This window comes from Rhopilema esculentum, chromosome 21 (assembly GCF_057945365.1).
Source record: "Rhopilema esculentum isolate cy_ngs chromosome 21, ASM5794536v1, whole genome shotgun sequence".
Classification (NCBI taxonomy): Eukaryota; Metazoa; Cnidaria; class Scyphozoa; order Rhizostomeae; family Rhizostomatidae; genus Rhopilema; species Rhopilema esculentum.
Window position 1 is genome coordinate 5,508,895 of NC_142835.1, and position 18,982 is coordinate 5,527,876.

General features: G+C 35.1%; 2 protein-coding genes across 3 annotated transcripts; one reads left to right on the forward strand and one right to left on the reverse strand.

Annotated features, from left to right (window-relative positions):
• Positions 1-155: 155 nt before the first annotated feature.
• LOC135684568 (mediator of RNA polymerase II transcription subunit 4) lies at positions 156-7,361 on the reverse strand. Of its 2 annotated transcripts, none has more exons than XM_065200188.2 (9): positions 7,211-7,361; positions 5,535-5,610; positions 5,121-5,175; positions 3,597-3,712; positions 3,442-3,499; positions 1,807-1,893; positions 1,190-1,360; positions 617-693; positions 156-401 (listed from the first exon to the last, which is right to left on the reverse strand). In XM_065200188.2, exons 1-9 carry the CDS (start codon positions 7,312-7,314, stop codon positions 267-269), a joined length of 879 nt encoding a protein of 292 aa, XP_065056260.1. In that variant the 5' UTR covers positions 7,315-7,361; the 3' UTR covers positions 156-266. The 2 variants fall into 2 exon arrangements, with proteins under 2 accessions (XP_065056260.1, XP_065056259.1); XM_065200187.2 differs by having other exon boundaries at positions 1,157-1,360.
• LOC135684570 (transcription initiation factor TFIID subunit 9B) lies at positions 7,352-18,731 on the forward strand. Its single transcript, XM_065200189.2, has 6 exons — positions 7,352-7,510; positions 13,860-13,996; positions 15,843-15,986; positions 16,395-16,476; positions 17,516-17,628; positions 18,177-18,731. The coding sequence occupies exons 1-6, from the start codon at positions 7,381-7,383 to the stop codon at positions 18,357-18,359; spliced, it is 789 nt and encodes a 262-aa protein (XP_065056261.2). The 5' UTR covers positions 7,352-7,380; the 3' UTR covers positions 18,360-18,731.
• Positions 18,732-18,982: the final 251 nt, after the last annotated feature.

The window sequence follows — 18,982 nt, forward strand, 5'->3', positions numbered from 1 at the left end:
ATTAGCAAGTATACTGGTCTTCCTTACATGTAGTTCTGGCTAAAAATGACATCTTGAAAGATATTCTTCTAGTGTATACATGCTAGTAGATACTTATTTGTTATGTATCTTGTATTCCTCCATTGTCAACAGAGATGAAAAAGTTAGAAACTCTGTCTTGGGCAAAAATATATGTACAAGTAAATTTTAACAAAAACAGTTACTCGTGGCCTAATATGTGTTTCAGAAGTTTCTAAACATTCCATTGATTGCTTTCTTATGTACCACTATGGGCTGTCACTGGATGAGGAATCAGAGGAAGTTGACATTAACTCTACATCATCTGTATTTACTGGCCTCTCTTCTCCATTGAAAATTGGTGGTTGAATGGCATTAGCAGATACCATAGCATATGGTTGCTCCTATGAATATAACAAAAATGTAATTTTCTCAATGATATAAAGAAAAAAAAAAGAGAGAGGTATTATCTAATGGTACTTGGATATTATCTTTTAATAAAAGTTTGTTTTTCATGTTCATAGTGATTTCACAAAAGTTATTTAGAAGTATCTTAAACTGCAAATAACTAAACATCATCTTATTCAACAACACAGCATAAGATATATTCAAATCTCACTTTATTGTCTAAAATTTGTTGATAGACTTCATTTGTCTGCTCTGATAGTGACCATACACCAGGATTATTAGGTCGACCTGAAAAATAATTCATATGAAATAAAAAAGAAATTGGGTAAAACCATGCAGTAAGAATTTTTGTTTGAGTTTTGCTATATTGCAAGATATTGTTTTTGTTAAAAACAATGATTATGGTTTTAACATCATAATTTGGTTTTCTCTACCAATGTTATCTCTAGAGCCTCTACATCTTCCATAAAGTTTCAAGTATAAATAGCCTGTTTTGTGGTCAATTAGTGACTGGGTTGAAAACATTTTTTTTACTGATACATTTGCTTCTTTTTTCTTCATTTTTGTTTAATTTCTTAAGTACCCATCTGCCAGTGAAAACAACTAAGGCCTGTAAGGACTAGATTGCATAGAAAATAGATTTTATTAAATGATACAAAAAATCCTATTGTGGCATCTAGTGACCCCTTTTTGTGTTTGCTATCTGAACAGCTTAAAGTCTTTCGTTTCAAATAGGAGTAAGATTACGAACCAGATGTTCCTAAAATATCATTTGTTGTCTCACTTGAATTGCTAGCTGCTACTGAACTAGCTGTTTGATCTTCTTTCAAAGTAGGATCCAGAGCTTGTGAATAGTCATCATCAGCTGAAAGCCCACTTCTTGACTGCTGGGACATATGACCCAGCCAGCCTCGCCGCATAATGAAATCTAAAGGATATGGTCGTCTTGGGTCTCCTGAATTACCATTGAAAATATAAAATAATAACAATTAGACCAATATTCGAGGTGTCGGGATAAATATGACTAAAAAGTGGGCAATATTGGATGCATCAGAAGGTAAATAAATATCTCAGGATGCTATTAAATGGTTCTCTGTTGCTGAGAACCTTAAATCATGTAGAACTACAGGTTTCTACAACAGATATAGGAAGATAATTCAGTAAAATTTTATTAACATAGTTGCAATTTCCCACAACAAAAGTATTTATTATTATTGCTAGTATATAGCAGTATCTAGAATTTCTGTTTAGAGTTTCATGATAGCAACTTGTTTTACTCATTTCAATATAGGAAAAAGTTTACCTACAAGCTTCTCATTTGAATAAAAGAAGGAATATATTTGCAGGATTTGGAACAGAGGTGGCTTGCTTTCATAACTGACAAAAATATACAGGCCCTACCTTGTTGCCAATCAGAAGGTGCTTCAACAGCATTAGAACTGCTTATCCTGAAGGCAAATTTGATGAGGTTTTCGGATGAAACTGAAGCTAGAAATGGAGTTGAGATAACAACTGAGATTAAGTAACTGTTAAATTGGACCATTTGTGAATGAATGGTAATTTCTAAATAATGGCTACTATAAAAAGTTGGTTTGTTGAAGGAAGCTCCAAAAGGGCAACAGTGATTGAAGAAGAACAGAATTGAAGAAGATACTGAAAATGAAACATTCAAACTAAAAAGTCTTGAAACCACCAATATATGATAAACAAATATAGCACTTGCTTCAGATCAATAATGGTTCTCTGTGGTGTAGTGGTTACTGCATAGGACTAATAATTCAATGGTTTTGGGTTTGAGACCAGCACTTTTGACAGCATCTTTCAGCAAGGTGTTAACACAGATTTTGCGGCTCTCTATCCAGAGGTTCAATTGCATTCCTGGTTCTTAGTTATGTGCCCTTTCCATAGATGCAACCTGCTAAATGCTCTTGTGCATTGCAATCAGGCTACAGTATGGGTTAGTTGAGTGTAACTGAGTCAGGCCTTGCTCTAAGCAAAATGAAAATGCTCCATAAAAAGAGCCCCTTATAAACTCTAGGCGCTCTAATTTGCACCTTTAAATATAATATCCTTAAGAGCATCCTTCAAGAGCTTTGGAAGATCAAGAGCTTCATATCAAAAGCTTTGGAAGAGTGTTAAATAAGAAATTCAATGGTGATACCAAAAAGCACCATAGTATGAAATAACAAAACATGCAGCAAACACTATGTTAATGCAAATTTAGAAATATAGGAAAACGCATGGCTTTAAGTCACGTTTATTTTATTTCCCTTTTTATGCTATCCATTCTATAAGAGACACTAGAACATCTACTACTCGCGAAAGCAAACGAAAACTGAAAAGCAATGCGGTAATTTGGATGGAAATGTGATTTCTGATTTGCAAAGGTGATTCTAAATTATTAAGAAAAAACAGAAAATAATACTTCAACAGAAGATTAACGCTTGCTCGAAAATCAAATAAATCTGCAGGAGAATACGCTTCATGACCTGTGTCCTTGGTGGTTATTAGAGGGTTATTAGATTAAAGATGGTATCGAAAACCCAACGTTGAATTTGCTGGATTTTTTTCTCAAGGGGTAATCTGACGCAAATCATAATATTGCGGTCTATTGGGAAGATAGCTTATGCTTGATCAAGTTTATTAGACAAAGGCCAAGAAATTATTTTGCTCCGTGGTAATATTGTTTTTACGTTTTGAGGGGCTCTATAATTGCTCTCCAAGGCTTTTTTTGGGTGCGCTCTAGGCGCGCGCACTCGATCGAGCGCCTTTCCGGGCAAGGCCTGCTGAGTTTAATCAAAAAAGAAGTGAGAATATGTTGCTATTCTCATTACCTGGTGAAATTTTATGCTGGAAACAAGGAAATTTTATTCAACTTCAAAGTACAAAGTCATCTTTTAGCTATATTAGTCTTTGTACTCACTCAAGGTACAACACTCTAAACTACATTCATTACCAAAATAACTATGCTACATTCATTTGCTGTGATATTATCAAGCTTAAAAAGTTTATGTTTTAGAAGCCAAATAAACTTACCACCATTTGCTTGTCTGGAAGCATCTAGCTTTCTTTTTGCTTCAAACAGAGCATTTGCCTATAAACAGAAATGAGATTGTGGACCAATGATTAAAAAGTAACAAAGGCATGGTCTTGTGTAAAGTAAGAGAAAATTGTTGATAAAAACATCATACCAATATTTGTTCAGCATCTCTCAGCTGGCTTTGAAGTTGCAGAATTTCCTGATCTTTTCGTGATATTTCATCTTTGATTTGTATTATTTGTTGCTGTTTTACTATCTGTTTCTCACCTAAAAATAAGGCATTCAGTAGTCCTTATAAAGCAACATAAAATGCCTTTTATCACAATTGTGACCACTGGAGCAGTATGCTCTAAATTTGATGTGGCTTGGGCTTTTCATCATTTCTCAACCATTCTGAACTGAACAGAAATTGATGCTTTATAGTAAATGATCTGTGTGCTTTATATGGTGCTAGCAAAAGGTAGTGGGATTATGTTGAAATTGAGGCTCAAGAAAAAAGGGTATCATTTGGAAACAACTAAGGAGTTTGAGAATCAGTCTGAATGCTTTAACTTTAACTAACTAACTAACTAACTAACTAACTAACTAACTAACTAACTAACTAACTAACTAACTAACTAACTAACTAACTAACTAACTAACTAACTAACTAACTAACTAACTAACTAACTGATAGCTGCAACTATCAGTGAAGGGGTCCTTTTTGCAAACCTTCAGCATGCAGATTTATGACTTCACATGTGATGCTAGTTCAATGCAAAAATGACTAAGGTAGAAAAATTATGCAACCTTGTTACCAAATCAAAAATAGCCTTATAATTTTAAATAATATTTGAATCACACATGTTTAAAATTGGCTAATCAAATAGCATAATTACCAATTACCATGATTGTCAGGCTCATTTCCATTAAATTTGTAAATAAAGACAATCACAGATGCAGCTTTAACACATAGTTGATAAAGTAGCAGAAAATAGCATATTTTGCCATGTATCAGATGCATTCTTGTATAAGATGCACACGTTGTATGTTAAAATTCAAAGAAAATAGTTCCAACTACACCTTGCCAAGTATAGAATGCATCCTCCTTTCTCAGTATTTGTAAAGCATATATTTTTAAGTGACAAAATAAAATAAACTCAAGGATACTAAAGAAGATACTAAAGAAGCTAAATCTAGGGTGGAAAAATTGGTCAAACCAAACAGGTGCACCACTACAATCAAAATTGGCAAACAGAATGACAGGGATGTAAAAATCTTCTTTGTCTCAAATTTTCTCAACAACTGTTGTTCATCAGCCCTGCATATTCAGGAAACTTTGCAAATTAAAGCTGCATTCAGCCTACTTAGACTCGGGGCATCCTCTGGGTTCAACCATATAGAAATATTTGCTTTATTAATTCCATACTGGGTTATAGTTTGCCATATGTTGGATGTTTTTGCAAAGTGACACCTTTGGCTAATGAGGAAAATATTTCCTTCAAAAGCGCTCTAAGTATCATAACATTTTATTACTAAACAAGCATTTGTTTTAAAAAACAAACAACGAAAAAGGCAATAAACATGTGTAAATAAAATGTTAAATAAAAACTATGTATTACATGCATCCTCAAAACAGGTGCATCATAAACATGGCAAAATACAATACTGAAAATTGTAATTGGCCATCACTTACCTACTTTAACTGCCATTTGGATCTCTTTGTCCTTTTCAATGAGTTTTTCAACAGTCTTTGGAATCAAAAGGTAAATGCTCAGAACAAAACAAACTTTCTCAGAACTTTAGTCTATAGTCAGATGCACACTGTACTAAAGTAAAATTTACAAAATAACAATGCCTTTTTGTCAAAATGGTTTGGTACAAGCCATGTTATTCATATGTTAATCTAACAATTTAAATCCTTAACCTACGTAGCGGCATTGAATGAGGTCTACCTACTTTAGACATTGCAGACTTATGTTTGTAGCTACCAACTTATCATACTTGATGATTCTCCCCGAAAAAGGGTTTTATCACAATTGATGTTACGATTGAAGAATTGGATGGATCAAGATTGATTGATATGCCAATTTTCTCCAAAAAAACCTACCTCTGACACATGTTGAATAAGATCATTTTTTGGTCCCCTCTGTGATGCAACTGATGCAATGTTGTCAATAAGTTCTCTGTTGAAGAATTTGGAAAATCATTATATTTTAAGAATGCATCTATAGGATTACATAAATGGTTTGGTGAAAGGTGAATATGCAGATATCCGATGTCAAAAGAAGAAAACCTAAAAACTTTGTAGAATGGAAAACCAAATCTAGAAATTTTAACGTAAATGTGGGACAAGGATAAGATTATTAAGAAAGTTAAGAAAATTGGAAGAACATTTGTTTTCACTACATTGAGTGGTGCCCTACCTTCAAGTTGAGCTTAAAAACTGACATACCCTGGATACACAATAGTTTTGCATCAATTTTTTTTAAATAATGCTGAGTAAAGTAGAATTTTGAATAAACTTAAAGTATAAAATAACCAGATGAAACAAAAGTCAATGTTGAGTTCCCCAGTTTAGGAAATTTCAATAATAGGAAATCATTTTTTAAGTATTTCTTAATTATGATGTCAATAAGTCTAGCTTGTGGTCCTATATCTAATTTTCCTTGCTAGAAAAAAGTCAAATAAAAAATTGATGGGGAAGGTTTTTTGATTGCAAACACAGACTGGAAAAGTGAGACATTTTTTTCTGATCTTACGAATGTCAGTGGGTCTTTAATGAAAGTGTTGTGCAGAAAATTGATCATATTTTCTTCAGATGCAAGCAAAAGTGTGCTACACGGTTTACCAGAATACATTTGAAATGGAATGGGCTTCCAATCAGCTAAGCTCAATGAAAAATTTATCAAATTTTCTACAAAAATACAACTGGACAAATAGTAACAGCAGATCAGGCTTCGACTATTCAGATTTAAATTAATTTTTTTCACATAAAGTATGCTTGTTCAGAGCACAAAAACAACCTAGGCTAGATGTTCCAGACTTCTGTGATCATTTTGATCTTGGGTGTGCATATATTGGCTGCTACCAGCATGAAATCCATGTAAAGCCCACACCAGATATACACCAATAATGAACAGACCATCCATGCCAGATATTTCCCATGTAAGCTACATGGACTCAACACTGGCACCGCTATCAACAATGAGACCTTTTGATGTTTCTATAGTTTTCACTAAAAGCTTGTTAGATTTCTTTCAAGGGGTTTTCTTTGTTTTATATGCTTAGAAAAGGAAATTATGTTTTTTCAGGTTCAGATTCTGGTTCTGTGTTTTCTGTGTCTAAAGTTTCTTTTTGCCTTGTGTTTGCTTAGTGTTTTCTGGTGAAAACATATTGATGACCTCTCACTCTGGCCTGTCACTCTTTCAGAATCTTCAATATTGAAGGCAGATAGTAATTGATAGATGTTAATGTAAAAAAGTAGCCTCTAGTCCTCTACCTACACACATGCTTAATTTATACGTTAAGTTTCTAAAAAAGAAACAAGTGTATGACACTTGTACACCTGACATATAAATAAACACGTATAGACGTGGTTTTAAAAATGAGCACCTCAATTTCTCTCACTAATACCTGAAAAATGGGCATATTTTCTAGTCTGGCTGCTTGGGCTCCCCCGCCGCCTCTGCCGCTGCCGGTCAAGTGTATATTCGTTATTCAGCACGAAATCAGATACAAATAATTGCAGATTAAGAAAAACTTGCACGAAAATAAACAACATACTTGCTTATATTTTCAAAATCATCAATTAGTCTTAATAGAACTTCTTTTGTCGAAACTGAACAAGGCACTAATATCCCACCGTGATCATCATGTTCCGCCGCCATTGATGAAAATCTCGTTTACAGGTCAGACACACACAACAACAACATTCTGGTTCCTGGAGAAAAGAAATGGCGGCCGGATTGGACAATTCGAAGACAACCCCTAAAGATGCCCTTGTAATGGCATCAATATTAAAAGAAATGGGAGTCAGCGAATACGAACCAAGGGTCATAAATCAGATGCTTGAATTTAGTTACAGTAAGTATCCGAATGAACCTTTGAAAATAAACTAATCACAGACCTAACATTTTCAAAACCGGGATTTCTCTTCCAGAAAAACAGGGAGGTCAGCCAAAATTAGGGAAATGCCCAAATGCGTTAAAATTTATAAGCACACATTTGAAATTTTGTGTTAGGCAAACTGTTCTATTATGACGATTTTTTGCTTATCTGTAAACACAGCCAAAACAAAACATAAAACAGAAAACACTATATGGGACTGGCTTTGAATGATTCTAGAACTTGATTGCCCTTTTAATTAATTTATCGCATATGATAATATGAATTGATTGAATAGTGTCATTAGGTAAGTATGATTAGTGTTGTACCCAGGACTTAAAAAAAGTGTTGGTTAAAATAAGTTAGAAACAGGGAGATTATTTTGAAAGACCCAGACTGTAAAGCATTTTTTCTGCATGGGGAACGCCAGAAGAATAATTTTGATATTTGCGGATAACAAAAGTTTCCTACGAAATCATGCAAGGAATTTGAAGCAAAGGCTTTTGAAGAGACCTTGTATTCCTTGTTTTTTCTTGTTATCAAAAGTCAGAAGTTTAAATGAGTATGATTATGTTTCTGCTCTTATGTGTTATGTTTATATTATTTGTAGCGGGATGAGGCTCAAACTGCTCTCTAAACTTCAGAAAGCCACCTGTTATTAAAAAATATTGGACCGTGTTCTCCAAAAATATTCAAAACATTGTATCAAGGACTTTCTTACGTTCGCTGAGTTCATGCAAAACTTGAACATCAAAAAAAGAAACATCTTTCATGTGTTCTTTTGATATTAGCAGTCTTTTCACAAATGTCCCTTTGAGTGAGACCATGAAAGTATGTGCCAAGGCTTTGTACCGGAGCAAGCTTAATATCCCACCATTCCCAGAGGAAGTATTCATTGAACTGATGGAAACTGCAACATGTTCAGTTGGATTCAGCTTTAACAATGAAATGTACCAACAAAAGGATAGTGTCGCTATGGGTAGCCCTCTGGAACCTGCCTTGGCCAATATCTTTGTTAGCTTTCATAAAGAACTTTTGTTTGACTGCGACCAAAGCCAGGTGTTTATTTTTGGTATGTGGATGAAACATATACCATTTTAAAAACAGAGGCTGAGTGTGATACTTTCCTAAAACGCCTTAATGGCCTTCACACAGCCCTACAGTTTACATTTGAAAAGGAAGAAAATAACTCCTTGCCATTTCTAGATGTTTTGGTTGAAAAGTCTGGCAATGGATTTTTCACCAGTGTATACCGTAAACCCACATTTTTGGGGTTATACACTCGATGGAGTATGTTTTGCCCAAAACAAAGAAAAATCAGCCTCATCAAAACGCTTACACATAGAGCACTGATGATTTGTTCCAAGTCTAAATTTGACTCAGAACTTGAAAAACTAACTAAGGGGTCATTCCATGTCAAATTTAAGGTCAGTGTCACCCACCCTCTCAGATTTTGATGAATTTTACAATAAATATTCAGTCCCAGGAGAAACCACCTCACCCAAAATTTCAGCACAATAGGTTAAGGCGTTCCGGAGATACGGCCAGTCAAAAGTTGGCTCATTTTAGGGCGTGGTCCGCCCAAAATTTGTGCCAGCGATAAATAATAACATTCAAAGTCCTGTGAAAGTTTTTTTTATCACAATATTTACATCAAATTATCAACACAGTACATTCTGATAGTGCAGATTTCAAATATGACCACCAAAACATCAACAAAGCAAAGCTAGTTACTCAAAAAGTAGGTTAAAAGTTTATATTAGACTTCTTAGATTTTGTGACTAGCCAATTTGAATGTCATTTTTTGCAAAGTCTGCAAAATTTTCAAGAATTGAAAATAGTACCAGCTGAAAGCTCTTGAATTGGGCTTTTTAACCATATAAATATTATCATTTGTATATTCAGCATTACTGAGATTATTTTAGTTCCCTTCGTCCAAAATGGTGCATCACTGTTGATTCAAAGGGATCTCATTCTGTTTGCGTGTGTGTCACACATCAAAATGCAATTCTGCTTGTTGATGCTATAGATCTGGACAAAACCTACAAAGACTTAATTGACATGATAGTTTGTGATCGAGATAGCAAAACCTGCATGATACATAGGTGTGACGATTGCCCAGGTACACAGTATCTTCAAAATTTCCTAAGTGAAACTCTTACAAGTGCAGACGAGGAAATATCTTTCCAGCAATGCCAGAGTACTGATAGTACAAAACTTATAAGCCAGACTCTAGATTTAGAAAGTTTCATTGACCTGGTAGTAAAAACCATTGATAGATTGACTTCACATTCATATCTGGCAAAATGTCAAGCAAGGTATTTGAAGATTCGCAAAGAACAAATTGGAGAGGATACAGCTATTGTATTAGGTGATTTTGCAGAGAACTACAGTTTTGTGGTGCAAGATGAGGTCCAGTCTTACCACTGGAGCAAACCATGCTGTACCTTGCACCCACTTGTTGTATATTTCAAAGAAGATGAGACACTGATGCAGAACTCCTTCTGTATTTTATCAGATGATCTGGAACATGACACCAGCTTGGTATATCAGATTCAAAAAGAATTAACACAGGTCATCAAAACTAAATTGCCAAAAATATGCAAACTAGAATATTTTTCTGATGGTTGTCCTTCCTAATACAAGAACTACAAAAATTTCTTGAACTTGACACTCCATCAGCAAGATTTTGGGTTATCTGCAAACTGGACATTCTTTGCATCAAGCCATGGCAAGTCCCCTGCGATGGCATCGGAGGAGCAGTTAAGAGACTGACAGCTAGGGCAAGTTTACAAAGACCAATTTCACAACAGATTTTAACTGCAAAGGATATGTTTCTCTTTTGCAGTGAAAATATAAATAACATCAGTTTCATTTTTATAACAAAAGAGGAAATGATGTCAGTCAGAGAGGGCTTGGAAGACCGTTTTGCCTTGGGATCAACAGTACCAGGAACAAGAAGCTTCCATTACTTTGAACCAATTGGTCCCTATGAGATTGCTTACAAGCGTACATCAGAAGATGACAGTTTTTCAGGAACCCACAATTTCAAAGGAGAAATATACAAAGCTCTAACCTTAAAGGATGTTCAAGAGAATGATTTTGTGGCATGCGTTTATGATAACAAGTGGTGGATTGGCATGGTTGAAGTGATAAACAAAGAAGAAAGAGATGCAAAAGTAAACTTGTTTCATCCCTCAGGCCCAGCACAGACCTTTGTATGGCCAGCTAGAGCTGATGTTTGTTGCATTCCAGAAAATGATTTCTTGGTGAAGATTGATGCTCCAGTAACAGCAACTGGAAGGACATACAGCATAAAACATGCTGATTTAAACAACATTAACAAAACATTCCAGAAGTTTTTTAACATAAGAAATGGTATCTTGAAGTAAATGAGTAATAGTTTTCATCTTAGGCATCTACTTCTATATGTTTTTTAAAAGAAATACTATATGTTTTGACAATTATTTTGCCAGCCATTTGGCATACAGAATGGTTGTGAGGCAAGTTTCGCAAATTTTATTACTCTTATATAACTCAAATAATCTCAGTAATGCTGAATATACAAATGATAATATTTATATGGTTAAAAAGCCCAATTCAAGAGCTTTCAGCTGGTACTATTTTCAATTCTTAAAAATTTTGCAGACTTTGCAAAAAATGACATTCAAATTGGCTAGTCACAAAATCTAAGAAGTCTAATATAAACTTTTAACCTATTTTTTCAGTAACTCGCTTTGCTTTGTTGATGTTTTGGTGGTCATATTTGAAATCTGCACTATCAGAATGTACTGTGTTGATAATTTGATGTAAATATTGTGATAAAAAAAACTTTCACAGGACTTTGAATGTTATTATTTATCGCTGGCACAAATTTTGGGCGGACCACGCCCTAAAATGAGCCAACTTTTGACTGGCCGTATCTCCGGAACGCCTTAACCTATTGTGCTGAAATTTTGGGTGAGGTGGTTTCCCCTGGGACTGAATCAATATTGTAAAATTCATCGAAATCTGAGAGGGTGGGTGACAATTCATGACTTTTATATAAAATTTGACATGGAATGACCCTAAGATCTTTCTGGAGAACGGCTACCCAGAGGGTGTCATTTCAGTTTACATTAAGGAGAAGATAGGAAATTTTTTCGGCTGATGTAAAATTTGGTCCTCAAAAGTGTTTGGTCTATCTAAACCTACCCTGGATTAATAACAGTTCCCTGCGTTTTGAAAGTCAAATAAAACAGGCCATTACAAATTGTTTTTGCAGTCAACCCACTTATTGTTTACATTACGAAAAAGGCCCTTCTGTCCATTCAAAAGAACTGCGTTCCTACCACACAAAAAAGTTCCGTTGTTTATGAATTTTTGTGCCAGTGTGATTCTGGCTATGTAGGACGCACTACCCAAAGATTAAAACAAAATATTCCGTCTAGCATTAGAAACAAAACTCTTCCCCAAAGAGAACAGCCACCTCGATCTTGCAAATCTGAAATTGCAACTAAAACCTGCGATTCTGCTATTGGGCAGCATTTATTGGAAAAGCCAGATTGTGCAAAAAACTATAATGGTGACATGTTTTGGATTATTGGTAAAGCCCGATCGTCATTCCATCTAGCAGTTTTGGAGTCTATCTACATAAGCACGAAAAAATCGCTACTGTGTAGACAAAAGGAGTTCGTTTTCACCTTAGCACTCCATTGGTTACATTCTCAATGGGCAAGCGGCACTGATTGGTCAACCTCAACAGTCATGTGCTCGTGTTTCTGATTGGCCTATTTCGATCCACAACTGGGCATATGATATATATTTCCTAGCGTAGAGTTTTCGATCTATGTTCTGATGTTTTAAACTCTGAATAGTGTCAGACGGAATGCTTTAGTTTACTAAATGTTTGCTTTTTTCAAAGCCATTTTCAAGTCTGTACCACCAAAAGATTGTTTAAGAATTTAGAGAAACAATTCAGCTACAAGTTCCATTATGTTAATATTTAGCTTAACCGCTTTTTGAAAGTGATTTATGTAGCAAAAAGAATATATTTTCTTTACAGCAAGAACAAGATGTCAAAAGATCTTGATATGATTATTATTTTGTTTGCATTGCTGCAGCATGCTATCTGTTGAATCGGTCATTGATTGAAGGCTTACGTGTAAAAAAAATTCAGGAGAAACTACCAATCTAGGTGGAGCGTGCAAAGAGGGAAATTGTGATTGCTGTTAATGGTTAAAATATCAAAAAAACTGAAAGTATCCTTAATTATAGTAGCAAACAATATCAAGCAATAAAACCGACTGCCCTTTCCTTCGTTGCTCGGATAAAATTAAGGACACAATCGCTGGAAATTTTCCCTTTTTGTCAGTAGCTAAAATTTGTTTAAACTCTATAATGCTATTTTTGTTTATAAAACCATCATCATTCTTAAGTAATCTTCTGTTAAAGTAGTTCTTTGAAAATGTACCGGTCTTTGCGTAATTAAACCTTACTTTACCTCTTTATTTTGAACAATTTTATATCCTACGCATTACATACGAAAAAAGTCTTGCAGGCACCTTTTGCAAAACAGTTTGTGCTCGCAGGTACAAAACAGTTATAGGGAGGTCTGTTAATTTATATTATGTCTTGGAGTATGAAGCTGTTAATTTTATAGCTAAAAAAACAAGGCTTTTGATGTTGCTCACAATTAATCAACTTATAATATCATATGAATTTATATTATAGTATCATATAATATTTTAAAAAGGTTTTATGAGCATTTCATTCAGTTAAATCCATTAGCAATCTTGCAGTCTTTGTTCATTTATCTCATGCAAAGAAGCATAGAATAAACTGATGCAGTTTAAGAAAAACTGTCTACTAAAAAATTTTGTTAGCAATAATTTATAAATATTAAAGCCTTGCATTATTACAATAAGACTATTTCCTTCGTCATCTTTTAAGTGCTGTTCTGGGTATCTCACGCAGCAAAATTTTTTAATACCGTGAGATCTTCAAACCTGCAAAGCACAGCCATCAAATGAAACTAGCATTTATTCGCAAGACAAACCAAGATAGTTTGGCACCCTGCTTTTCTTTTTTCTACCAGTTCTCTGATAGCCCTCTTTTCTATGCCGCCTCTTTATGTAACATACCCAAAAATGTAGATTAGCTGATTTATTTTAATGTTTATTAGCTCTGACTATTTCCACATCTGGTAACCCTATCATTCAGGAAAATGTGCTAATCACAATTTTATACAATCTCAGATGCATGTTTCATCTTTGTATCTATTTTTTGTGCTTTATATTGTAGCTTTGTGCTATTATATATTATAATGTATCTCATTGTTTTAATGAAGGATATATCACAGATGTTTTAGAAGATGCCAGAGTTTGTTCTCTACATGCCTCTAAGAAGCAGATCGATCTTGATGACGTGAAACTGGCAGTTGAGAGGAAACTCGATCATTCTTTCACATCCCCACCACCAAGAGAGGTAAAGAACGCTAATAGTTTATTCCAATTTATTTGAAGTTCCAAGTGGTTGAGAGCAGTGGCTGTATGAATTCCAATGTATGAATTATACATTTCAGACTTTCATTCTCCAGTTTGTCGTCAGCTGTTGCTTTTAAAATGATTTATTTGTTCATTTGCAGTGATGGGCGTATGTTCTGTGCTCACCAAGGGCATTCATTTCTGCCTCATTTACTATTTTTGCAACGTGTGCTGGCTGCGTATCATCAGCCAACGCCTTTGTTATTCTTCTGTTGCCCACCTGCGTCAGTGTTGCCCTACGTTCATTTAGATAATTGCCTTTGATACAGTTTCCTTATAGCAGAGTTTGTTGTATTCAACTATAGTAGTTTCAGCCCTGAAGCAGATGTGCAACCACATCCTATTTTTAAATCACTAATTGCAGTTTGCAAGGTTCCTTTTTGTTTTCCTTCCCCAATGTCTATCCTATTAGCATATACGTCATGCCCTGCAGATTTGCATGACAGTTCCATGACAGTACGCATTGATTTGAAAGAGGTTCTTAATAAGTTATTAAAAATATGTCGTGTAGAGGCCATTATCCTCTTGGCTTCCCCTTTTGCACGACCCTTATGGTTTTCTGTTCCCTTTTTATTTGTTCTGCGTATACTGTTTGCTTGTCCCCTTTCCTTAATATTTTTTTTTCAGTTTCTTTTAGTAAAGCACAGGTAATAAAGAGTTTTTTTCCTTGTATTGGCTGTGTAGTATGTTCTAAACACAGGGGTAGGATGCCTTCAAAACATGATTGACATGTGGCCTCGGTACATGCTTTTCAATATGATCCAAAAATGGATAACCCCGTAATTTTAATCAACAACGTGGACCGGTTTTTTTATAGTGACCTTCAATTTAAATCCACTTGAAAGCTTCTGTTTTGCTCTCTCTATTCAAGAAAGGCCGATAGCGTCTTCTCAACAAAAGACCTAAATCTCCTTAACATCTCAGGCCTCTTTTACGCCCCCTTTCGGAAGATTCCTGTCCAAAACATAATTCTTGATAATACCTCTCCCTCGAATTACCCTATGTTTTAAAAGCGTAAGATGTATATTTATCGTTGCATTTGTGTGTGCAAAAATTTGATGTAGTTCAAGATATGTAGGAAATCAGAAGCTTCTTGGACACATAACTGTTATTTGATGCTTGATTTGCTTAATTTGATTTTATATTTTTATTCAAGATGTGCTCGTTACTGTCTAAATTAAAATGTTTTTAGTTAGCAATTTTTCATGAAGAAAGCGGATCTTCTTTGAATCGACCCTAAATTTTAGGAAAGTACGCTCGTTCTGCAAGTTTAAATTTCTTAAAAGCATTACTGCTATTTATATCATATTTCAAATATGATTTCCTCATCATTTTATTTCTTCTTTTGTTTCACAACACAACTTTTCTTTTACAATGCCCAGCACGAGGACTGCCTCGTCAGTGTATTTTTATCGCACTACTACCATGAGCTACTTCCTAACACTAAAATGCAAGGCTTAACTCCATACCGGCAATACTGCCAGGTTGAGCCGATAGCTGAAGTTGTCTTATCATCGAAATAGAGATAGCTCATGGTCTATTGGCATATATTTCTTGCCAATGTTCAGCAAATTGTATTGGAGTTGAAAGACAATCGACGCCGCCTGTCAATCAACTATCGACCAGTCAGTGAGCGTGCTACCGCTCGCACTTTTTTATTCATTTGCTTATATGGCCTCCGATGATCTACTTTGCATACTTTTATTAAATTATTCGTTAAATAAAACGAATACTCTCGCAGTGCTTTTCATTGTGCAATATCACTCTAAGTAGCCATTCATTTGTAGTTTCTGCTAGAAGTTGCAAGGATGAAAAACGGGCAACCATTGCCACTGATACAAGAAAAAAGCGGACTGCGGTTACCTCCTGATCGATATTGCCTGACTGGCTGTAATTATAGACTAAAATCTGGAACGAATGCACAGAAAAAGGTATCTACTTTGTGTATTTTGTAGCTAGAAGAACGATGAAGTATTTTTAAGATGTAGGTTTACATAATTAAAAAGATAATTGGAAATAACTGAGAAACATCTTATAACTTCCAAGTAAAATAAGAAAGGATACAAACAATCGAAATAAAGATTCAGAACTATTTTAAATAAACCTAGAAATACTTTTGATACCTCTTAAAAGTGTATAAATATTGAACCCAGATGGTAACCTTGCTTTTGATAGCTTGTATGCTCCAAAAAGGAGACCTACCATAGGAGAATTGTTTTCTTACCGTGACCAAGCATTTAAAATCAGCTTCTTTCTAAAAACACCGAAGTTCATACATAGATAGTCTTGTCCCTTCTTGACAAAAATGCTTAATGTCAACCTTTTTTAATCCTGTTTAGGTACCAAGCACACACAGATTGAACGTCATCACTCAAAAGACTCCTGGCTTAGTACCGCAGAGCATAGGAGCCATCAAATCTGGTAAAGGGCTTAAGTTATTTTATCTATACGAAATATATTTGTCATTTGTTATGAGGTGCAACTGCCATTACGATTAAGTTTTTTCCTAATATTCCCCACTCTACCATTCGTATTTCTTTAATAAGATATCCTCTGCCGATCTCTTTCTCTGCGGCAATTTAAATCTATCAGCAATATGACAGTGAAAAGAATCCACTGCCAGAATTCTGTTTAGTTATTAGGAAAAATTGAGTATTGTTTGTAGCAAGACTTTGAACTAAATCGAATGCAGACCATCCTTCTATCGTGCATTGCATTTCAACATGTGCTTTTCAAAGAACATCACTTTTCTAATTTGCTAATCCGAGCACGCCTGCGGTGACCATTTGACAACAGTTCTGTCGACCTTTAATATTTTATTACCGTGAAACATTTGTCAGTTTGTAGCCACTATAGTAACAGTTTGGCCACAGCTTTCAACTGAAACGAAAGTAGGATCGTATGTCAGTGAATTACTTCTTGAGATGAAAAAATTCAACAGTCATTTCATTTGCTGCTTTATGAATGACGTAAGATCAAGCTGCGCGTTAAGCATGCATTGATAACATGTCTGTGATCACGTGCTCAAGATCACGTGTTCGTGATCACGTGTACCTAATCAAGTGTCCATGAAATGTATACACCTGTTTCTCATCATGCTGCACTATACTTCGGCTGAAATCAACTTTCTAGACAAAAAGCCTTCTCGCATTGTCAGCATTCTCTTTCTGTTCACAGAAGATAGAGATGCAATCTTCTTATTCTTTCTTGTGTATTTCTCATATTTATTTATCACATCTCAGAAAAATACATTACTGCTTTAGGCATGCTTTAGAGGATAAGGATATCTGCTATGTTTAAATACTTAGGAACGTATACCAAATTTGACTGGTTCAAAGAAGTTTACTGATACATTCAATGCCTGAGTGGAATTTGTATTGAGAAGTGCGTTTTTAATTCATGACAAAGTATTTGTTTTTATATCAGAAATATTCATGAGTTGCTTCGCTTTGTTTTCAAGGAATTTCCACTGCGAGAGATGCCATGCTGGCAAACCAAAGGCTTGTGAATGCTTCGCTTGCTCAGCAAAATGTCATGAAAGCAAATGAAGGAAAACCCCGTCCATCACTCAACGTTTGTCTTGTTTTTTATTTATCCCTGGATGTTTATATTTTATCAATTTTGCTGTCCCCCCCTCCCCCAGTTGCTAATTTGCGATCTCCCCTAAATTAGGTTAAGCTTGTCCAATTCCGATATTTCAAATTGTCTTCATTGCATATTTTCTTGAATAGAACTAGGTCCTTTCTCTCAACGAGCAGTTCCTTTGACCGAAGACAAAGATGATCTCTGATGACTGCCTACTGGACCTTCCAAAATCCTTTTTGTTAAAAATTGTAACAAAGATTTGTTCTTTGAATAAGTTAAAGGGTGCATAATCAGACAAACTTTATCTTTAGATTGCTATGAGAGAACTTTCTTATTTCTCTTTTTAATGTGCAGCCTTTTTCAGACATAATTTGTCTTTGCCAGATGTATTCTTATGAATTGGCCATTTGATGTCTGTGCTTTGCTGCCATAGAGACACTGTACCTTTATTGAGACACTTGCATTAAGCCAAAACTATCCATATATATTCATATTTTAGAGACCTGAAAAATTGACTTCTTCTTATACGTCTCTAGCCATTGAACAAGGGAATGAATGTCGAAAGGCAAGATGTTTTGATTAAAACCGAGAAGGCCCCGAAATCCAGCACTGTGACGTCATTGCCGTCGATGGAAGAAACTGCTGCTAGTGCACAGACGTTTCCCAATTTACTCAAGAGGAAGCGTGATGGAGACGATGAGGATTACGACGAGCACTGAACTTTTCATCAGTCAAACGACGACAGTAATCCAAGAGAAAGTACACTAGAAACAGATTGTATTTTTTAAGAACAGACCAACGGGAGGTTGCATTACATATGCTTATCCCGACCTCATATCAAAAGCAAATCTGCTAGTGTCCTGGGCTGAACGTTCATTTTGTGAATTTTAGGATCTTGCATTCTGAAACCCTACCAAGCACTAGTTGATCGATCAGGCAAGGCTAACACCACTTTAATTGCATGTAGAACGGTAGTAGTATGGAAGCTAGATAGGTAGACCATTTTGCAATGTATAATTTTTTAGGTCAAGTCTCAACTAGATAAATGTGTACGTTGGACAATAAATCATGCAAATAGTCGCTGAATCAAAGTTATCTGTTTCTCTTTCGTTTTATAATTTTTCCTTTAGCCAGAATGATAGGAAGAACTCTTATCTTTTTCTTGGAGTCTGATTTGATTTGAGTAGATTTTGGCCTGTTTTTACTGGAAGTTTCATCGGGGTCAACTACTTGAACTTCAAACACTCATCAAAATGTGACAAAGGTAGCGTCATATCACGTGAGCTCGATTTCATTGGCCACAACCTTTTCCTTAATCAAATGCAATCGTGTATATCCAAAA